Raw genomic sequence first — 19,179 nt, 5'->3', positions numbered from 1 at the left:
GTCAGAGAGTTAGCTGTGTTAGTCTGTATCCACAAAAGCAAGGAGGAGTACAGTGGCACCTTAAAGACTAATGGATTTATTTGGGCATAAGCTTTGGTGGGTAAAAAACCCACTTCTTCAGATGCATGGAGTGAAAATTATAGATACAGGCATAAACATATATTGGCACATAAAGAGAAGGGAGTTACCTTACAAGTGCAGAACCAGTGTTGAAGGCCAATTTAGTCAGGGTGGATGTGGTCTACTCCCAATAATTGATGAGGAGGTGTCAATCCCAAGAGAGGTAAAATTGCTTTTGTAGTGAGCAGCCACTCCCAGTTCCTATTCAAGTCCAAACTGATGGTGTTAAATTTGCAAATGAATTGTAGCTCTGCAGTTTCTCTCTGAAGTCTGTTTCAGAAGTTTTTTTGTTGAAGAGTGGCTACTTTTAAATCTGTTATCCAGGGAGACTGAAGTGTTCTCCTACTGACTTTTGTATGTTACCATTTCTGATATCTGATTTATGTCCATTTATCCTTTTATGTAGAGACTGTCCGTTTTGGCCAATGTACATGGCAGAGAGGCATTGCTGGCACATGATGGCGTATATCACATTAGCAGATGTGCAGGTGAATTGAGCCTCTGATGGTGTGGCTCGTGTGGTTGGGTCCTATGATGGAGTCGCTAGAGTAGATATGGGGACAGAGAAGGCAGTGTTGTTTGTTACAGGAATAGGTTTCTGGGTTAGTGTTTCTGTGGTGTGGTGTGTAGTTGCTGGTGAGTATTTGCTTCAAGTTGGGAGGGCTGACTGTAAGCGAGGTTTGGTCTACCTTCCAAGGCCTGTGAGAGTGGGGGATCATTTTCCATGATAGGTTGTAGATCACTGATGATGCGCTGGAGAGGTTTCAGCTGGGGACTGTATGTGATGGCCAGTGGTGTTCCGTTGCTGGCTCACTACAAAAGCAATTTTCCCTCCCTTGGGATTGACACTTCCTCATCAATTATTGGGAGTGGACCACATCCACCTTGACTAAATTGGGCTTTCAACATTGGTTCTCCACTTGTAAGGTTACAGTAGCTCTCTTCTCTTTATGTGCCAATACATATTTATGCCAGTATCTGTAATTTTCACTCCATATATTTGAAGAAGTGGGTTTTTTAATCACCAAAACTTATGCCCAAATAAATCTGTTAGTCTTTAAGGTGCCACCGGACTCCTTTTGTTTCTCTGAGAGTGGCATATCCTCCTCCCTTCATAATGAAATGACAGTCACAGGGATGTGTCACTGAGGTGACACAAAACATATGTACAGTCTGTAAGAATCCAGCTCCTAGTTGAAATGAAATGGGGGTGTGACACGAGGAAGCATATTGCACAGGAACAATGCTGTGGGTTGGTGAGTAGTGTGCCCCCGTGTCCTAGCTCCCTCAGAACGGCCTGAAGGTTGTAGGATGTTTGCCTGTGATGACCCAAGAAAAAATTTGTCACATATGGTCTGTAAAATCTCAGTTTCTTGTTCAAGCTCTCCTTACAATGTAGAAGAGGGGCGGTGGCATGACATGTGACAGTATACTGTGCAGGAATCAAGCTTTGGGTCGTGGAGTAGCATGTCTCAGGTCCTTCAGCAAAATCTGATGGTTGTGCAGAACAGGTCACTAGGAGTGACCTGAATGGCACATTGTACTTACAGTCAGACACAGCCAACTCCTCGATTATTGAATGAATTCCGAATTGGCTCCTCATTTGAATGTTTACCACGGAAACGTGATGGAATGTGATTGTATAAGGTCCCATGCTGATGTATTTTAACTGGCTTGGACCTTGCCATAAGGACCTGGGAACCACAAATCAGGAGCTGGGGATAAGGAGCCAGCTTTATCCTCCTGCTCTGCGGTCCCCTCGGCCAGGAAGAGGGGCCAGCAGCGCCCAGGAAAGCGCCCCCAAGCCGGACGTTGCAGCGGGCGGGAAGGAGCAGGGCGGATATGTACCAGTGCACGGCTGGGTTACGGTCTGGGCCCGCTCAAAAGGCCCGGGGAAACAGGCGCATTAGGAGCGTAGAGCGTGGCCAGCACCCGTGTCCTCGGATTACCGCCGGCAGGTCAGATGGGCTCTGCCCGGCGGGCCCAGGGGCAGCCGGGGACAATGGCCGCTCAGAGGAGCCTGCCCAGCTGACAGCCCCGAGGACGGCTCCTGCTGAGCGGGGGAAATAGCCGTGGCGAGGCAGCGGGGATAAATAGAGGCCGGGCGGCAGCCGCGGGCACCGCACGGCGCCTCCCCGCGGCCAGCCCCGCAGCATGGCGTGCCAAGCGGCCGGCGAGGAGCTGCCGCGCCCCTGCTGCAATGGCTACAACGAGCTGGCGCCGGCCGACACGAGCCGGGCTCTGCTGCAGGATCGCCCGGAGAAGCACAGGCGCGAGGAGGCGGCCGAGGGCGGCGCGCTGCCTGCCTTGGAAGACGCCTACCTGAGCATCCTGGAGGGGCTGGGGGAGAACCCTGCCAGGCAGGGGCTGCTCCAGACGCCCAGGAGGGCTGCCAAAGCCATGCAGTTTCTCACGAAAGGCTACCAAGAAGCCATCGAGGGTGAGTCCTGCTGGCAGGGGATGCGCTTTGCCGACGCCTGCCTGTGAAGGTTCTGGGGGTTGGACTGGATCGGGGTCCATGGCACCCGCAGGGGCATCTATGTGCGCCCGCCTACTGGCCGCCGGACAAGCAGACACCGAAATGCCGCCGAGAAGCGGCAACATCAAGAAGCGCCGGTGACCAAATGCTTCTGATTTTCAGTGGCATTTCGGCGGCGACGCCTCTTGATGATGATGCTTCTCCGCGGCATTTCGATGTCTGCTTGTCTGTGACCACACTCCTCGGTGGCCAGTCGTCCGGCACCCGCCACACAAAAAGGTTGGGGACCACTGCACTAGGTGACCTCCTGAGATCTCTTCCAACTCTAATCTTCTGTGGTTCTAGAAAGGGGAAAGTGCAAGAGTCTCTGCCTCCCTGCTCTTGGAGACCAAAGTCCCTCAGCTGGACCCTCTCCTCTCAGCTGCTGCTTCACTGTCTTCCACTCCTCCCCCAGAGACCAGGGAGGTGGGGATATAGCTTGCATTGGACCCGTGGCTGATGGTGTAGTTGAAAAGCTGGTCTCTCTCACCAAGCACTCCTTCAGGGCTGGGAAACTGACTCAGTGGGTCACAGCTTAACCACAAGATGGAACAGAGTGGTTAGGGTAAAAGTTAACACACGGTAGGCAACCTATGGCACCGGTGCAAAAGGCAGCACATGAGCTGATTTTCAGTGGCACTCTCACTGCTCGGGTCCTGGCCACCAGTCTGGGGGGCTCTGCATTTTAATTTAATTTTAAATGAAGCTTCTGAAACATTTTAAAAGCCTTATTTACTTTACATTCAACAATAGTTTAGTTATATATTATAGACTTATAGAAAGAGACCTTCTAAAAACATTAAAACGTATTACTGGCACGTGAAACCTTAAATTAGAGTGAGTAAATGAAGTCTTGGCACACCACTTCTGAAAGGTGACCCCTGAGGGTATGGCTACAGCAGCGCTTTGAAGTGTGAGTGTAGTCAGAGCGGCAGCGCTGGGAGAGAGCTCTCCCAGCGCTGCATGTAAACCACATCCCTTACGGGTGTAGCGTGCTCCCAGCGCTGCTGCCCTGATTACACTGATGCTTTACAGCGCTGTATCTTGCAGCGCTCAGGGGGGTGTTTTTTCACTCCCCAGTTGCAGCGCTGTAAAGTGTGAGTGTAGCCAAGGCCTCAGTTAACACATCTTTCAAGGGATCATTCAAGGTGAAGTGGCCTATTGCCATCCTTCCAGTCATAGGGAGGGGAAAAGGCAGCTGGGGGTGGGGGGGTTGGGGGTAGTGGGTTACAGATTGTTGTAATAAGCCACAAATCCAGTATGTCTATATCTGATCCCTCAGTCCTCATCTTCAAAGGAAACCTGCACAGCACTTTAAAAAAAGGAGCCTGGCAGCTTAAATTCATAACTCTGCTAGACACCAAAAGTCAGGGACTGAATAGAGACTAGGGTGACCAGATGTCCCGATTTTATAGGGACAGTCCTGATCTTTGGGTCTTTTTCTTATATAGGCTCCTATTACCCCCCCCACACACACACCCATCCCGATTTTTCACACTTGCTGTCTGTTCACCCTAAGAGACACTGGATTTATGGCTTATTTTAACAATCTGTAACCCACCAATAGCCCCTTCCTCCGCCAGATGCTTCCCTCAACTGGAGGGTTAATGGACCACTTCACTTTGAATGGCCCCATGAAATATGTTTTAACTGCTTATGCTAAACAATCTCTTCCACCTTGTACTTAGCTGACACTATGAATAAGTTTCCTAGACCTGAAGAAGAGCTCTGTGTAAGCTCCAAAGCTTGTCTCTCTCATCAAGAGAAGTGGGTCCAATGAAACAGGCGCCGACTCTGTGGGTGCTCTGGGGCTGGAGCACCCATGGGGAAAAATTGGTGGGTGCTCTGCACCCACTAGCAGCTCCCTGCCCCGCCCCAGCTCACCTCCGCCTCCGCTCTGCTTCCTCCCCTGAGCATGCCACTGCATCCTGCTTCTCCTCCCTCCCTCCCAGCGCTTGCGCCACAAAACAGCTGTTTCGCGCAGCAAGCCTGTGAGGGAGGGGGGAGGAGGGGGAACGCGGTGTCCTTGGGGAGGGATCCAATAAAAACAGGGAAACTTTTCCATTTTACTCTACAGCTTCAGGATGGTGATCATATGTATAAGTGGCATGGGGGTGGGGGGAAGTAATTTTCAAACAAATGAATCTAAGCACAGTCACATGTATTACTCATAGAAAACTAATTTGTCATTTTGTGCTATGTTTTTACAGCACCTAACACAATGGGGTCCTGGTCCAGGACTGGGGCTCCTTTGCACTACTGCGATACAAATAACGGGAAACAAGAATTTCAGCTTGAGCATCAGTTAAAAAAGAGGGAGAGGGAAGGCAATTGGCAGCAGTTTCGAGGGTTGTGTATGAATTATTCCTGAAGGTATACTAATAAAGTTTAAACTTAACTTAAACTTAATTTTGTAAAATAAGGCCCTTGACTGCAAACATTTTGGGGGGGTATGCAAATAAGTTTCCTGTTACTAGTCACAGAAGTGAAGTTATGCAAACACTTATATCCAGGAGTAAGAATCAATTGCAATTATACCTTTCAGGGATTTTTATCCTAAACTTACTTTTTTCCACTGTTGACATTTATATTAGTTACATTTTCCCCCATTTTGTATTTTTCTGGTTCTCTATTCTGTATATTAATATCCACAATAGAAGCTGGTCTCTGTGATGACAAATTTTTCTCATCTTCAGTGTTTAGACTTTTCTCTTTCAAATGAACATAAACAAATAAGGCTTTGCAGCTTCTGAAGTACAGATTTGATAAAGAATTTGTGCACTAGGGACTCATCTTCTCCAAACATGTAAAATTCTTTTATTAGGAAATAAGCGCATATACATCTAAACAGTGGGTGCTGGCCTCTTTCCATTTATAGGCATGCGCTGTGATCAGTGCTCCCTTCACCCTGCCTGTGACTGGGAGCTGGGACTATTCAGTAGGCCCCAAAAAGTAAGAACTGCATACAAAAGTTTAGCACTGCTTGGCAGGGCTGAAGCCCACTGGATGATACCTGTGTATAAAGTTACTTATATGCATGTAAGACGGGGTGTGCGAGTTGAGTGTAGGATTCCACCTGTACTTACTACTGATTTTTTTAAAATACGCTTTCAGTTCTATACAACCATTGAATTTCAGCTAAGAATATGTCCATATTAAACTATTTTTAAAAGGTTTGGGGTTGTGCTTTTCTCTCACATCAGATTTTGTTTTGTGCTTAAGAAAGTATGTATCAATTGCAGTATATACATAACCCTATTTAGGATAGAATCCTGCCTAGAATCTTTCATTAACTGCTCATCTTGTCCTTTCAGATATACTCAATGATGCAATCTTTGATGAAGACCATAATGAAATGGTGATCGTTAAGGATATTGATATGTTTTCCCTTTGTGAACACCACTTGGTACCCTTCTTTGGCAAGGTAGTTATCCATCTGCCTTATAGCAAATATTTTCATTCAGAGGTCTTGGGTGTTCTACTGAATAAAGGGAAATAAAATGTGTTTTGAAAAACTAGGGTGAGGTGTTGCTCATAGCCAGTGTAGTCCTGTAGAATCCAGAATAATCGTAGGAAGAGTTTTAAAACATGCCAACTATGATGTGGGCATTTTGAGGTGATAAATAGGAGATTTATTTTATGGACTAACTGCATCTGCAGCATGAAGCATATTAGCATCAGGAAAGAAGAGCCTTATTTTCTATAATATGGTAATAGGAAATTGATTACCCTTGGAGAAACTCCTTAGCAGGGATCCTAGAAATCCGTTTGCTGCAGAAAAATATAGTATATGCATTTTTACAGAGAATCTTTAGTTTTTACATTTTGTGGAAAACTAGAAATTCAATAAAATTTAGTTAATACAAGTACCAGTTTCACTTTTTCAGTGCATGCAACCTCCCCCTCTTGTGGTTGGTTTTTGAATGCATTTTAAATCCACATAGCTAAACATCTCCAATAAACTGCTTCTGGCGTATGTAAGTTACTCAGCGGCGTAAAGGGGTTCATATTTTACAGCATCTCAAATTTAACATAAGAACGGCCATGCTCGGTCAGACCAAAGGTCAGTTTAGCCCACTAGTCTGTCTTCTGACAGTGGCCAATGCCAGGTGCCCCAGAGGGAATGAACAGAACAGATAATCATCAAGTGATCCATCCCGTCACCCATTCCCAGTTTTTGGCAAACAGGCAAGGGACACCATGCCTTCCCATCCTGGCTAATAGCCACTGATGGACCTGTCCTTCCTGAACTTACCTAGTTCCTTTTTTGAACCCTGTTATAGTCTTGGCCTTCACAACATCCTCTGGCAAAGAGTTCCACAGGTTGACTGAGAGTTGTGTGCAAAAATACTTCCTTCCTGCTGCCTATTAATTTCATTTGGTGACCCCTAGTTCTTGTGTTATGAGAAGGAGTAAATAACACTTCCTTATTTACTTTATCTACACCAGTCATGATTTTATAGACCTCTATTATATTCACCCCCCCACCTCCATCATTTCTTTTCCAAGGTGAAAAGAACCAGTCTTATTTATCTCTCCTCATATGGAAGCCATTCCATACCCCTAATAATTTTTGTTGCCCTTTTCTGAACCTTTTCCAATTCCAGTATATCTTTTTTGAGATGGGGAGACCACATCTGCATACAGTATTCAAGATGTGGGCGTATCATGGATTTATATAGAGGCAATATGATATTTTCTATCTTATTATCTCTCCCTTTCTTAATGATTCCTAACATTCTGTTTGCTTTTTTGACTGTTGCTGCACCTTGAGTGGACATTTTCAGAGAACTATCCACAATGATTCCAAGATCTTTCTTGAGTTGTAACAGCTAATTTAGACCCCTTCAGTTTTTATATATCTATCAGTCTATATCTATAGATAGATAGATAGTTGGGATTATGTTTTCCAATGTGCACTACTTTGCATTTATCAACATTGAATTTCATCTGCCATTTTGTTGCCCAGTCCCTCACTTTTGTGAGATCCTTTTGTAGCTCTTCACAGTCTGCCTGGGACCTAACTATTCTGAATAGTTTTGTATCAGCTGCAAATTTTGTCATGTCACTGTTTACCCCCTTTTTCCAGATCATTTATGAATACGTTGACTAGGATTTATCCCAGTACAGGCCCCTGACGGACACTACTATTTACCTCTCTGCATTCTGAAAACCGACCATTTATTCCTACGATTTGTTACCTATCTTTTAACCAGTTACCAATCCATAAAAGGACCTTCCCTCTTATCCCATGACAGCTTACTTTGCTCAAGAGCCTTTGGGGAGGGACCTTGTCAAAGGCTTTCTGAAAATTTAAGTACACTGTGTCCACTGGATGCCCTTTGCCACATGAGGGGGTCAACATGCAAAGAATTCTAGTAGATTGGTGAGGCATTATTGCTCTTTACAAAAACCATGTTGACTCTTCCTCAAAGAATTATATTAATCTATGTCTTTATGGCAATTTTGTTCTGTACTATAGTTTCAAACAGTTTGCCTGATACCAAAGTCAGGCTTACCAGCTTGTGATTGCAGGGATGACCTCTGGACCCCTTTTTAAAAAATGGTGTCACATTAGCTATCCTCCAGTCATTTGGTACAGAAGCTGATTTAAATAATAGATTACAAACTACAATTAGTAGTTCTGCAATTTCACATTTGAGTTCCTTCCGAACTCTTGGGTGAATACCATGTGGTCCTGGTGACTTATAACTGTTTAGTTTATCAGTTTGTTCCAAAACCTCCTCTAATGACACCTCAATCTGTGACAGTTCCTCAGATTTGTCACCTAAAAAGAATGGCTCAGATTAGGGAATCTCCCTTACATCCTCAGCCATGAAGACTGATGCAAAGAAGTCATTTAGTTTCTCCGCAACGACCTGATCATCCTTGAATGTTCCTTTAGCATCTCAATTGTCCAGTGGCCCCACTGGTTGTTTAGCAGGTTTCCTGCTTCTGATGTACATAACATTTTTTTTGCTATTACTTCTTGAGTCTTTGGCTAGCAGTTCTTCAGATACTTTTTTGACCTTCCTAATTATATTTTACACTTCATTTGCCAGTGTATGCTCCTTTCTACTTTCCTCACTAGGATTTAACTTCTACTTTTTAAAAGATGCCTTTTTGCCTCTCACTGCTTCTTTTACGTTGTTGTTTAGCCACAGTGGCACTTTTGGTTCTTTTGCTATGTTTTTTTAATTTGTGGTATACATTTAAGGTGAGCCTCTATTATGGTGTCTTTAAAAAAGTTTCCATGCAGCTTACAGAGATTTTACTTTTGGCATTGTACCTTTTAATTTCTGTTTTTCCCCTGCCATGGGGATGTTAAATTTAATTTTATTATGGTCACTATTACCAAGAAGTCTAGCTATATTCACCTTTCGGACCAGCTCCTGAGCTCTACTTGGGAATAAATCAAGAATTTCCTCTCCTCTTGTAGGTTCCAGGATTAGTTGCTCCAAGAAGCAGTCATTTAAGGTGTCTAGCAACTTTATCTTTGCGTCCCGTCCTGAGGTGACATGTACCTAATCAGTATGAGGATAGTTGAAATTCCCCATTATTATTGAATTCACTTCAGCCTACAGCCATGAGTAATTAAACTTATGAAAAGATGCCAAAAAGATTTAAAAATCACCCCTAAAGCCCGTGTCACTAAGTTTGGCAAGGACAAATTTCACATTCATGGTGATGTGCTGTTCTGTACTGTATGCAACAAGGCTGTAGATTACGTTCAGAGGCAGACAATTGTAGAACACATGGAAAGCACTAAACAAACTGAATGAAAAGAAGAGGTTGAAACAGCAGGGACATCAACAACAACAAAGAAATAATACACTGTGACTGGATGATTTTATTATAACGATTGATGGCGCTGGTAGGCTTGGAACTTGTTTAAAATTGTAAATATATCAATAAAACATTGTGTTCTGCTGATACCTATATATATTGTAGCTAGGGAAACTAAAGTGAAGCATTGCATTTTAATTGCGGAAAAACACAGATTTTTATGTTTGTTTTTTAAAATTGTAGAATTTTGGATTATTTTAATCATGGAAAACTAGGATTCCTGCCCCTTACACACTAAATATCCACTGAAGCCGATTTGTGAGTGGGGAGCATTGTCTGCACAGATATATGAGATCAAGTTTGTCTGTGTATGGGCAGGGAAATTTTCCCTGAAGTCTCTTCCAAACAGAACTTAAACTCCTTAAAAATGATTGCACTCAGCATCCCAAACTGGCAATCATTGTACAACGAAAGCTCCCAATGCAGGGGCCTGCTAAAATGAAGATTAAATAAATAAATAGTTCCATGTATCTTCCTCCCTTCCACATTGTTACAGGAGAAAAAGCAATCTCCATCTTTCCTTTCTCCAGCTTCACTCGCTCAATAAATCTCCTTACCTACTTGCTGCTTTCCCTTCTCATGCCTCTCTCTGACAGTTTCTCCATGAAGAATGATAATTCTTGAGAGCTCAAACTGTTTAGAATGTACAACAACTTGAACGACTGTCTTCTTCCTTACCAATAAATCTACTTGCTCTACATATGCTCATAAGCTACACAGCATCTATACTGGGGTTCTCAAACTGGGGGTTGGGACCCCTCAGGGGGTTGCAAGGTTATTACATGGGGAGGGGGGGTCGCAAGCTGTCAACCTCAAACCCAAGCCCCACTTTGCCTCCAGCATTTATAATGGTGTTAAATATTTAAAAAGTGTTTTTAATTTATAAGGGGGGGGGTCGCACTCAGAGGCTTGCTATGTGAAAGGGGGCACCAGTAAAAAATTTGAGAGCCACTGATCTATCCATATGCATCTTCTTCATCTACTACATGGTGCAGGTCTGATGTCACAGGGCACTTTATCTGTATTAAGGATCCAGTCCTGCTCCCATGAAAATCAGCACTGAAACTCCCATTGACATCACTAGAGGAAAGATCAGGCCCGAAGCCAGCAGATTTAGGTTCTGGGAGCCCTGATCCTGCAATTCCCACTGGTGTAGGCAAACTGCTATGAATGTGGAGACCCATTGACTAGACTAGGGCTCCTCACAGACAGTCATGACTGTGCATTGTACTCTGCACCTCAGAACCCTGAATTTATTCAGACCTTCAACTTTCCTGCAGAACCAGGTGTGTAGTAATCATTCAGCACTTAGACTCCTGTTCATATTTGCAGGTACATATTGGATACTTACCTATAAAGAAAGTGGTTGGACTAAGCAAGCTTGCAAGGTAAGTGCATCTATGCAATGCTATAGTGAAGGTGTAAAGGCCAAATCCTGTTCTCAGTGCACAGCCCAAGTGAGGATGCCATGTACTGGGATGCTCTGCAGATGGAAAGGGACAGGGATACTTCCCCTGAAATGCATGATACCAACAAAGTTATTGCTCCAGAGGCACTACTGAAGCTTTAGGGCTGCAGCAAGCCCTGGGGTTCCTTTGGGCTGGTGGCTCTACGTAGCAGATCCCCTGTTCCCACTTGCCCTGCACACTGGAGTGCATGGAGTCTACTGTGGAGCTGCTGCAGAGTGCAGAGGGAGGTGGAACTCCTGTCTGGCATTCTGATCTCCCTTTCATAGTGTTGTGGGGTCCCCTATGGCTCCAGAGGGGCAGGATTTTCCACTGTTCATGTAAGCCAATAACCAGGATTATGAAGGTGAGCTGAGAAGGACCCTTCTCAATAGAAAATTTGGATTTCCTCACTGTGATTCTTAAGGATAACTTACCATAAGAGAAACTGCATAAGCATTTTTGGCTGATATAAGCCTTTTATCCCATAATTGTGCTGAATTTGTAATGCCCCCCAACCACTGAGACCCGTCAATCTAATAGAAGGGGGCTAATAGAAGGGGGCTAGTGGGAGAACGTTCCCTTTGAGGGGCTGTCAGTTTTGGCACTGCTCCCCACTTTGGACTGAAACAGCCTTGTGAGCATGCGGCAGTGCTTTCGCATTGCTTCTCAGGAAGGAGGGGCTTAACCATGGCTAAGGATTTGTGCGAATAGTTCAGCTAAGAACCAATGGCTAGCAGTTCTATGTTTATTGGCAGCTGCTGCAAGTGGTGCTGTCTTAGCTTTTGGGTTTAATTTGTTTTGTTAGCCTATATCAGGGTTTCCTGCAGTTTTCAGATATGTGCCTCTTTTTGTATAGGAACATTTTTTATAAATGAAATTCACTTTTCTACTTAACAGGCGGAGTTGATGGCCTGTACATCTTAAAAGAACAGTTCAGATGTCAATAGCAGACTATAATTAAGTGTCTAGTAGCCCTGTTATAATCTATGATCGTGTCTTCTGCATTCTGAGCACCAGCATGTTAATGATTGATCTGAGGCTGCTTTACAAGTGTGACACAAAGGCTGATAATCCACAGACTGAAAATAGATTATAATGTGGTTAAATAAGATCTTTTTGAGGCAGTATTTAATTTTTTTAAAAACATGCTTTCTATAAGGGATTCTAGATCCACTTATACAGTACTTCAGTTAAAATAAGTAGTACAAAGTAGAATATAGTAATACTCTCTATATAAGGTATTCTAAAATGGACTGAGTGTCAGCTGTATGTAAATCACATTACATACTGTAATGTAAAATCATTTATACTACGGTATTATTTAGCCTTCTAAATAGCCAAGATAACATCCTACTTTAACACCTGTGATACCCAGAAAGTCCATTAAGCTCAACTGAAATTTTGTGTTTAAATCAGGAGGAAATATTTATTCTTCTTACATTTTCCCCCCCCAGAATTGTTGAAATCTTTAGTCGAAGACTGCAAGGTGTGTATCCTTTCTACAATATCTCTTTGTTCTGCTGAACTATATTTCAGCTAGATGATGCACAGCGGAAGAAAGTACTTAAGTGTATGCCTAATTTGAATTATGGCACTAGTTCTGTTGAAGTAAATGTATTTAAAGTTAGGCATAGGCCTAAGTACTCTCCTGAACTGGGACCATAATCAGTGTGGCATATTTGTTAAAGTTGTCAAGGGACCAAGCAGAAAACATCAAACTAAAGCAGCCTGATCTTACACATCAACAGTCTATTGACTTTATTGGAAGCTTGAGGCGTCTATTCCTAAATCCAGAACGTCAGTGTTTACAGTTCAACAGCTGGGTTGGTATAATGGGGAAGTTATGCATATAAAATAGGAAATGCATTGGGGCCCCTTTTTCTGAAAGAATGAGGAAGTGTACACAGTGCATAGGCCACCTCTGATAGGTAGCCAAGGAGGACAGCAGTCTCTGCAGTGTGTGGAAAACTGACTTTGGATAATGTATTTCACAGGGAGTGAGGGTGGTTTTGTTAACTATTAAAAATCCTGTGGGCAGTCAAGGTAGATAAATATCTGCTCACTGGCTAAAGAACAGATTTCAGGGCTCCAAAGCTGTCATTCCAGAACTTTTTACAAGCACTAAATTCACATTGAAAAAATAATTTAAAAAACCCATTTCTAGCATAGGGGCTCATTTTATTTTAGTTAGCTAGTGGGAGAATTTGATGGACTGTATTTAAAGCACCTTAGGAATGTATTTTCTTTAAGAATTTGCAAGGAGTACCAAGAGTGGCAATTACATATAGAAAAATCACACTGTTCTCTTTCCAGTTCAAGAGAGGCTTACCAGACAGATTGCTCTGGCAATTACTGAGGCTCTGAAACCTGCCGGAGTGGCTGTGATTGTAGAAGCATCGTAAGTAATTCATTATTGTTAGTCCCATTAAAGTCAACCTCTAAGAACAGTTACCGCAATGAAATGTCATTGTTACCTAAATAGACTTGGGAGAGTTGCATTTCAGTTCCTATCACAGACTTCCTGTAGGACCTTAGACAAGTCATTTAATTTCTCTAGCTCGGTTCCCCGATCTGTAAAATGAGGATCCTAATATCACTGCTCTTCACTGGGCACATCAGGATGCCTTCACTAATAACTGTGAGGTATTCAGATGCCACGATGATGGGGCCATTTAAGTACCTGGATAGATAACTTCTAAGTATAGAGAAATATTACAGTACTTTAGATACTAGCTTATCAGACATAGTGACCTCTGTCAACATCATCCTTTCTCACACACGCCAACAAATGCTGCAGGGTATGTATGGGTAACTTAGCTTGAAGAGACAATGTAAAATGAAAGTGACTAAAAGTGGGGTATAAAGATTTTGGCACATATTCCACTGTGTGTCACTTTGTGCACTCAAATGGGTACAAGTCTTAGTAGTTTTTTCAGGCTTACCCCAAAAATTGTCCTAACAACATGTGGACCAGTCACATCTGGCACCAATACATTTAGGATGTGTACACTGCAGTTTTACAGTCCCATGAGCCTGAGTCAGCTCACACAGGCTGGCCATGGGTGTTTAATTGCAGGGTACACATACCTTTATTGGCCTGCTTTGTACTGTTCTGCAGGGCAAAAGTGGTGAACATAGACTGAATAGTTCAAATATGATCTGCTTAAGCGTCCTGTCAATATTTATTCATTTATTTCAACTTCAGTCACTAAGTATGGTTGTAAACAAACCCCCTCACCAAATGTTGTTCTGAAATACTATAACATTTAAAGAAAATAGAATTCAAGAATGATTCTCCTATCAATAGTTCTAAGTGAACTGGTGGCTCCCAATAATATTTGGACATGCTTTAAATAATCAAAGGCACTACTTGTCACACAGTGTATTGATGATTATCCTAATGTAATTAGATCCAATTATCCCAATGTGCAGGTTATTAACATATTAAACCAAGGTTGGCTATTTAAATAAATTACCTTATAGGCACATGTGCATGGTTATGCGAGGGGTTCAGAAAATGAATAGCAGGACTGTCACCAGCACCATGCTCGGAGTCTTGCGAGAAGATCCAAAAACCAGAGAGGAATTTCTTACACTGATCAAGAATTAAATGGAAACAGCTTCCCACTCACTGTTTGTTGGCTCTAACAGTAAAACTAATTGCCAGAAACTAATTACCGTGTGTGATGCAGGACTATTTGCAGAGTCTGTGTATTAGAAATAGCTGTGTGACAGCTTGGTTCTCACTAGTGCCTTGTAATGTCATAAAATATTTGGTAGAGAATGAATGTGCCTAAATCACAATTACTGAACTGAAAAGTGATTAGCTGTTTCCCAATACTAACCATAGAGTGCTATGGAAAGATGTTGCTAGATGGGAGCTAAAACGAGCCCCCCTCCAAAACAAACAAACAAACAAACAAACAACAAAAAAACCAAGCTGCCACAGAAAGGTGAAATTAAGCATAAAGACCTGTGGCCTTTATGAGTCAATCTTCGGCCCCTTTGTGTTCCTTGTATTAGACAAAGGGGTCAGAAAGCCAGCAGATCTCCCACTGGGGATTCATCTGGTGTAAGGGGATGTCTGGGAGGCATGGAACTGTTGTAATCTGATCCTACACCATCTTCTTCTGGCCCCGAGGGTAGAGGGCATGAGAGAAGAATTGCCAGACGGGAAGGGGCATGTCCACTGTGCTCCACCAACTCCTATCTGGTGAATGGCCTTTGGGTGCCATAGCCAGCTGGGTGTAGCATGGAGTAGCAGAGAGCCCAAGGCCTGGCAGATCCCCACAGCCACCATTAGAGATATGAATGGGAGGCAGACAGTACCCATGGATGTGCCTGGAGGTGACAGTGTGGAAAGTGGCACTTCTCTAGCTCTGCCTCTTTCCTGCCTAGCTAAGCTCCCCTGATCTGAAACAGTCTCCCAGAAGGCCTAGGTTTGTCATTGCAACACAATAGTGTTTCAGTAGATCTTAGTGACCCATTAGTGCTCCAGCAGCTTTTTTCAATATATGCATAATATCCCCCACACCTCTGACCCACCACAAAGATCTGTTGTTTATGGCTAAGTCCCAGTTCAGCTCACTCTAAACCTTGCTTTGATCCTTTCTGAAGAAAAAGCAGATGATATGGCACTAGGATTGTTCCTTACGGTCATGATACAATTTTTGATACCATCATCTGAGTCAAGAATTGTCTCTGGGATTGAGTAGTTTTTCAGATTCCCATGCACAGATAAAAGATCAGCTCTTTTTAAACTGCAGTGTATATATAATGCTGGAGAGCTGAATTCTTATAAAGGCTTGTTATTAACCCTGCAACGGAACTGACATTTGTTTTGATAGTAAGCCTCATAGCATTACTTAAACCAGTCAGAACCAGGGCTGGCTCTACTGTTTTCATCGCCCCAAGCAGCGCTCCGAATTGCCACCGCAGATGGCGGGAGCAGTCCATGTGCAGTTAGGGCAGCACGCATGTTTCTGCGGCGATGGCAGCTTCTGTCTTCAGCTGGAAGACAGAAGCTGCGCCGCTGCGGGCAGCTGAACATAGAAGCTGCTGCCGAATTGCCGCTGCTGTGGAAACGCGCGCGCTGCCCTAACGGCACATGGACTGCCCCCGCTGTGCGGCGGCTCCAATTGGGACGCTGCTTGGGGGCAAAAACACATGGATAGCCGCCCCAAGCACCTGCTTGGAACCAGCCCTGGTCAGAACAAAGCTGTAGCTATGGAATTTCCTCCTGGAGATCATAAATATAGAACACTAGAGGGCCACATTCTGCTACCCTTACTGTGCAGTTAGTCCCTTTCATTTCAATGGGACCACTCATGGAGTGAGGTATTACTACTCAACCTGAGTAGGGTTAGCAGAATATGGCCATAACAGAATTTCAAAGAAAGGCTTGTTTTCTTTAAATGCTTTGTCCCCCATCAGACTGGTGCTTGATTTTTAATATCTACTCTTCAGTGCTGGAATAATATTTTACAGACACTTAAGCCGCTTTGTTTTCAGTTTAAGCAGATTTTTACCAAAAAAATCCTGGGCTTCACAGCAAGTATTTGTTTTCTGATTTTCACCCTACTTTTGTATCATTCAAATTATTTATATAATATAGTATTATATATAAAAAACAACTCTGGCTTTATTAGGAAAATAATACATTGTATGAGATATATGTATTACAATAATACATTAGTCTGTGTGTATATGCAAAGCTGCCTGTTGAAGTAAGGCTATGTATTAGTCTAGAAGATTCACACAATAAACAAACAGGCACGCATGCAAGCTCTGAAGTACATGTGCATATGAACATACTGATGAATCTCACATCCATTACATAACATTTCAAGCTGTTAGCAGATAACAGTTTAAAGATTTGACACACTAAAATGGGAATCAAATGAATATCCACCAAAATGAACCCTGATATTTACCCAGAAAAATTAAGGTTTTTTGCACTGATTTTCAGCTGTTTTTGTAGTAAAAGACTAATAAATTCCCAGGAAAAATTAAATAAAATAAAAACCAAAAAGGGCCCTACAGATACTGTATTTTTCAAGCAAATGTATTTTGAGATATGTCTGTGTATATCCTAAATGTACTGTAATGATACCGTATTATACTCGTGCCAGATCAGCTTGGGAATGTGCCTTAATCTTTGGCAAAATGGGGGAATACACTACAAGCAGTATGTGTCTGAGTAAATGTTAGCAGTAAATTAAAGTGATAAATATTGGTTTTATAAATGAAATGTTCAAGAGAGAAATATTTTGCAGCTCACGCTATTCAAAAGTAAATGTTGAACAGTCTTAGAGAAGGAGGTTTTACATCAATAAGAGCTGCATAACTTAGTGTTCAGTAGTGGTGCTAAAACATATGAGTGTTTTGTGGAAATTGCATTAATGCATTTAAAAAAACCTTTTGGTGCATAGTTATATTTTATGTGTATTGTATTAGCCTTTTGCTTTGTTACAAGGAGATTGTGGGACAAACTCTCCCCATGTGTCCTATTCTCACGTGTCATTGTAGCTGTGTTGGATCATAAAGTCAGAGAGACAAGATGGGGACGCCATATCTTTTACTGGACCATCTTCTATTGGTGAGAGAGACGAGCTTTTCATCAGGTCTGGGCAGACCTGTGCAAACTCAAAACCTTGCCCCTTTCACCAACAGATTATGGTTCAGTAAAAAGATATGACCTTCTCCATCTTCTCTCTCTAGTCTCACATATATCAGACAAGATGGAGGAGGCCTTACTGAACCATCTTGAAGAAAAGCTCTGTGTAAGTTCAAAGCTTGTCTCTCTCACCAACAGAAGATGGTCCAGTAAAAGATATGGCCTCCCCATCTTCTCTCTCTATTCTCACATATCAGGACTTGTTATTTTTAGAGCTGTCAATTAATCACAGTGAACTCTAGTGATTAACTCAAAACAAATTAACTCGATTAAAAATTAATTGCGATTCATTGCACTGTTAAACACTAGCATATCAATTTAAATTATAAATATTTTTGGATATTTTTCTACATTTTCAAATATATTGATTTCAATTACAACACAATATAAAGTGTACAGTGCTCACTTTATTTGAGTAAATACTTGCACTGTAATAATGATAAACAAAAGAAATCATATTTTTCTATTCACCTCATACAAGTACTGTAGTGCAATCTCTTTATCATGGAAGTGCAACTTAAAAACAAATCTACATTTGTGTTACATAACTGCACTCAAAAAGAAAACAAAGTCCACTCAGTCCTGCTTCTTGTTCAGCCAATCACTAAGACAAACAAGTTTGTTTACGTTTACGGGGCCGTATTTCTAATTTTCCACCCAGTTATGCACTTCCACGATAAAAAGATTGCACTACAGTACTTGTAAAAGGTGAATTGAAAAATATGATTTTATCTTTTTTATAGTGCAAATATTTGTAATAAAGTGAGCACTATTCAATTAGTGCACAGAATAAAGTGTAATCAATATTTCTGAAAATTTAGAAAATATAAATGGTATTCTATTGTTTAATGTTGCAATTAAAACTGCGATTAATTGCAATTTTTAAAATCTTGTGATTAATCATGATTTTTTAAAAATAGTTTGACAGCCCTAGTTATTTTGCATTAACAGAAGGCAGAGAGGTGTTTATATAGCAGTTTAGGAGCTATGAATTTTCCATGAGTTTTAATACTAAAGGAAGATGCTAACTTCCTTTGTAGCTTTGGACAAGTCACTCTGCCTCAGACTCCCTTTCTTTAAAATGGGCTGAATGCTACCTTGCAGTGGTGTTGTGAGGATAAAGTTAATGTTTGCAAAGTGCTCTGAAATGAAAATAGTCAGTGCTGAGTGTTACTGTTAAATTCTCTATACCCTCAATTTGAGCCCTGATTTTACATTACAAATAGAACAGAAAAACTGGAAACAAAATGCAGCTAGCGCAAACGGTAACGTAGGATGGAAATTAAAAAGAAAACAAACCCCAAACATCTCAAATCCAGCAGTGTGTGGTATTTATGCTAAAATATGGGTAACCCATAAATTCAGATCGAAAAGATCCTGCAGTATGGGGTCTACATTTCAAATGATCTGATACTTTCTAAATATTTTCATAAATACAAAAGGCTAATGATTATCCCCCTTAAATACACTGGCCCCCAATTCCATGGTTTTGAAGGCCATCACCTTCATATAATTTTTCTAGAGATCAAAATGAAGTGGGTAATTAACATAGGATTTATTTTAATGATTTT

The 19,179-nt window shown here is 42.1% G+C and overlaps 1 protein-coding gene across 1 annotated transcript; it reads left to right on the top strand.

Moving 5' to 3' along the window:
- Nucleotides 1–2,274: 2,274 nt before the first annotated feature.
- On the top strand, nucleotides 2,275–15,901 carry LOC115649108 (GTP cyclohydrolase 1-like). The gene is made up of 6 exons (XM_030557703.1): nucleotides 2,275–2,560; nucleotides 5,953–6,062; nucleotides 10,817–10,872; nucleotides 12,387–12,418; nucleotides 13,246–13,330; nucleotides 14,416–15,901. The coding sequence occupies exons 1-6, from the start codon at nucleotides 2,275–2,277 to the stop codon at nucleotides 14,540–14,542; spliced, it is 696 nt and encodes a 231-aa protein (XP_030413563.1). The 3' UTR covers nucleotides 14,543–15,901.
- Nucleotides 15,902–19,179: the final 3,278 nt, after the last annotated feature.

This window comes from Gopherus evgoodei, chromosome 3, assembly GCF_007399415.2.
Source record: "Gopherus evgoodei ecotype Sinaloan lineage chromosome 3, rGopEvg1_v1.p, whole genome shotgun sequence".
NCBI lineage: Eukaryota > Metazoa > Chordata > Testudines > Testudinidae > Gopherus > Gopherus evgoodei.
The sequence above is the reverse complement of the archived record's forward strand: the minus strand, read 5'-3'. Positions and strand labels throughout refer to the sequence as shown.

Excerpts from the sequence above, each read along its gene's own strand:
- LOC115649108 (XM_030557703.1), top strand. The coding sequence starts at position 2,275 with ATGGCGTGCCAAGCGGCCGGCGAGGAGCTGCCGCGCCCCTGCTGCAAT. Across the intron at positions 2,561-5,952 it reads CTACCAAGAAGCCATCGAGG|ATATACTCAATGATGCAATC; the intron begins GTGAGTCCTGCT and ends TTGTCCTTTCAG. Across the intron at positions 10,873-12,386 it reads GGACTAAGCAAGCTTGCAAG|AATTGTTGAAATCTTTAGTC; the intron begins GTAAGTGCATCT and ends TTCCCCCCCCAG.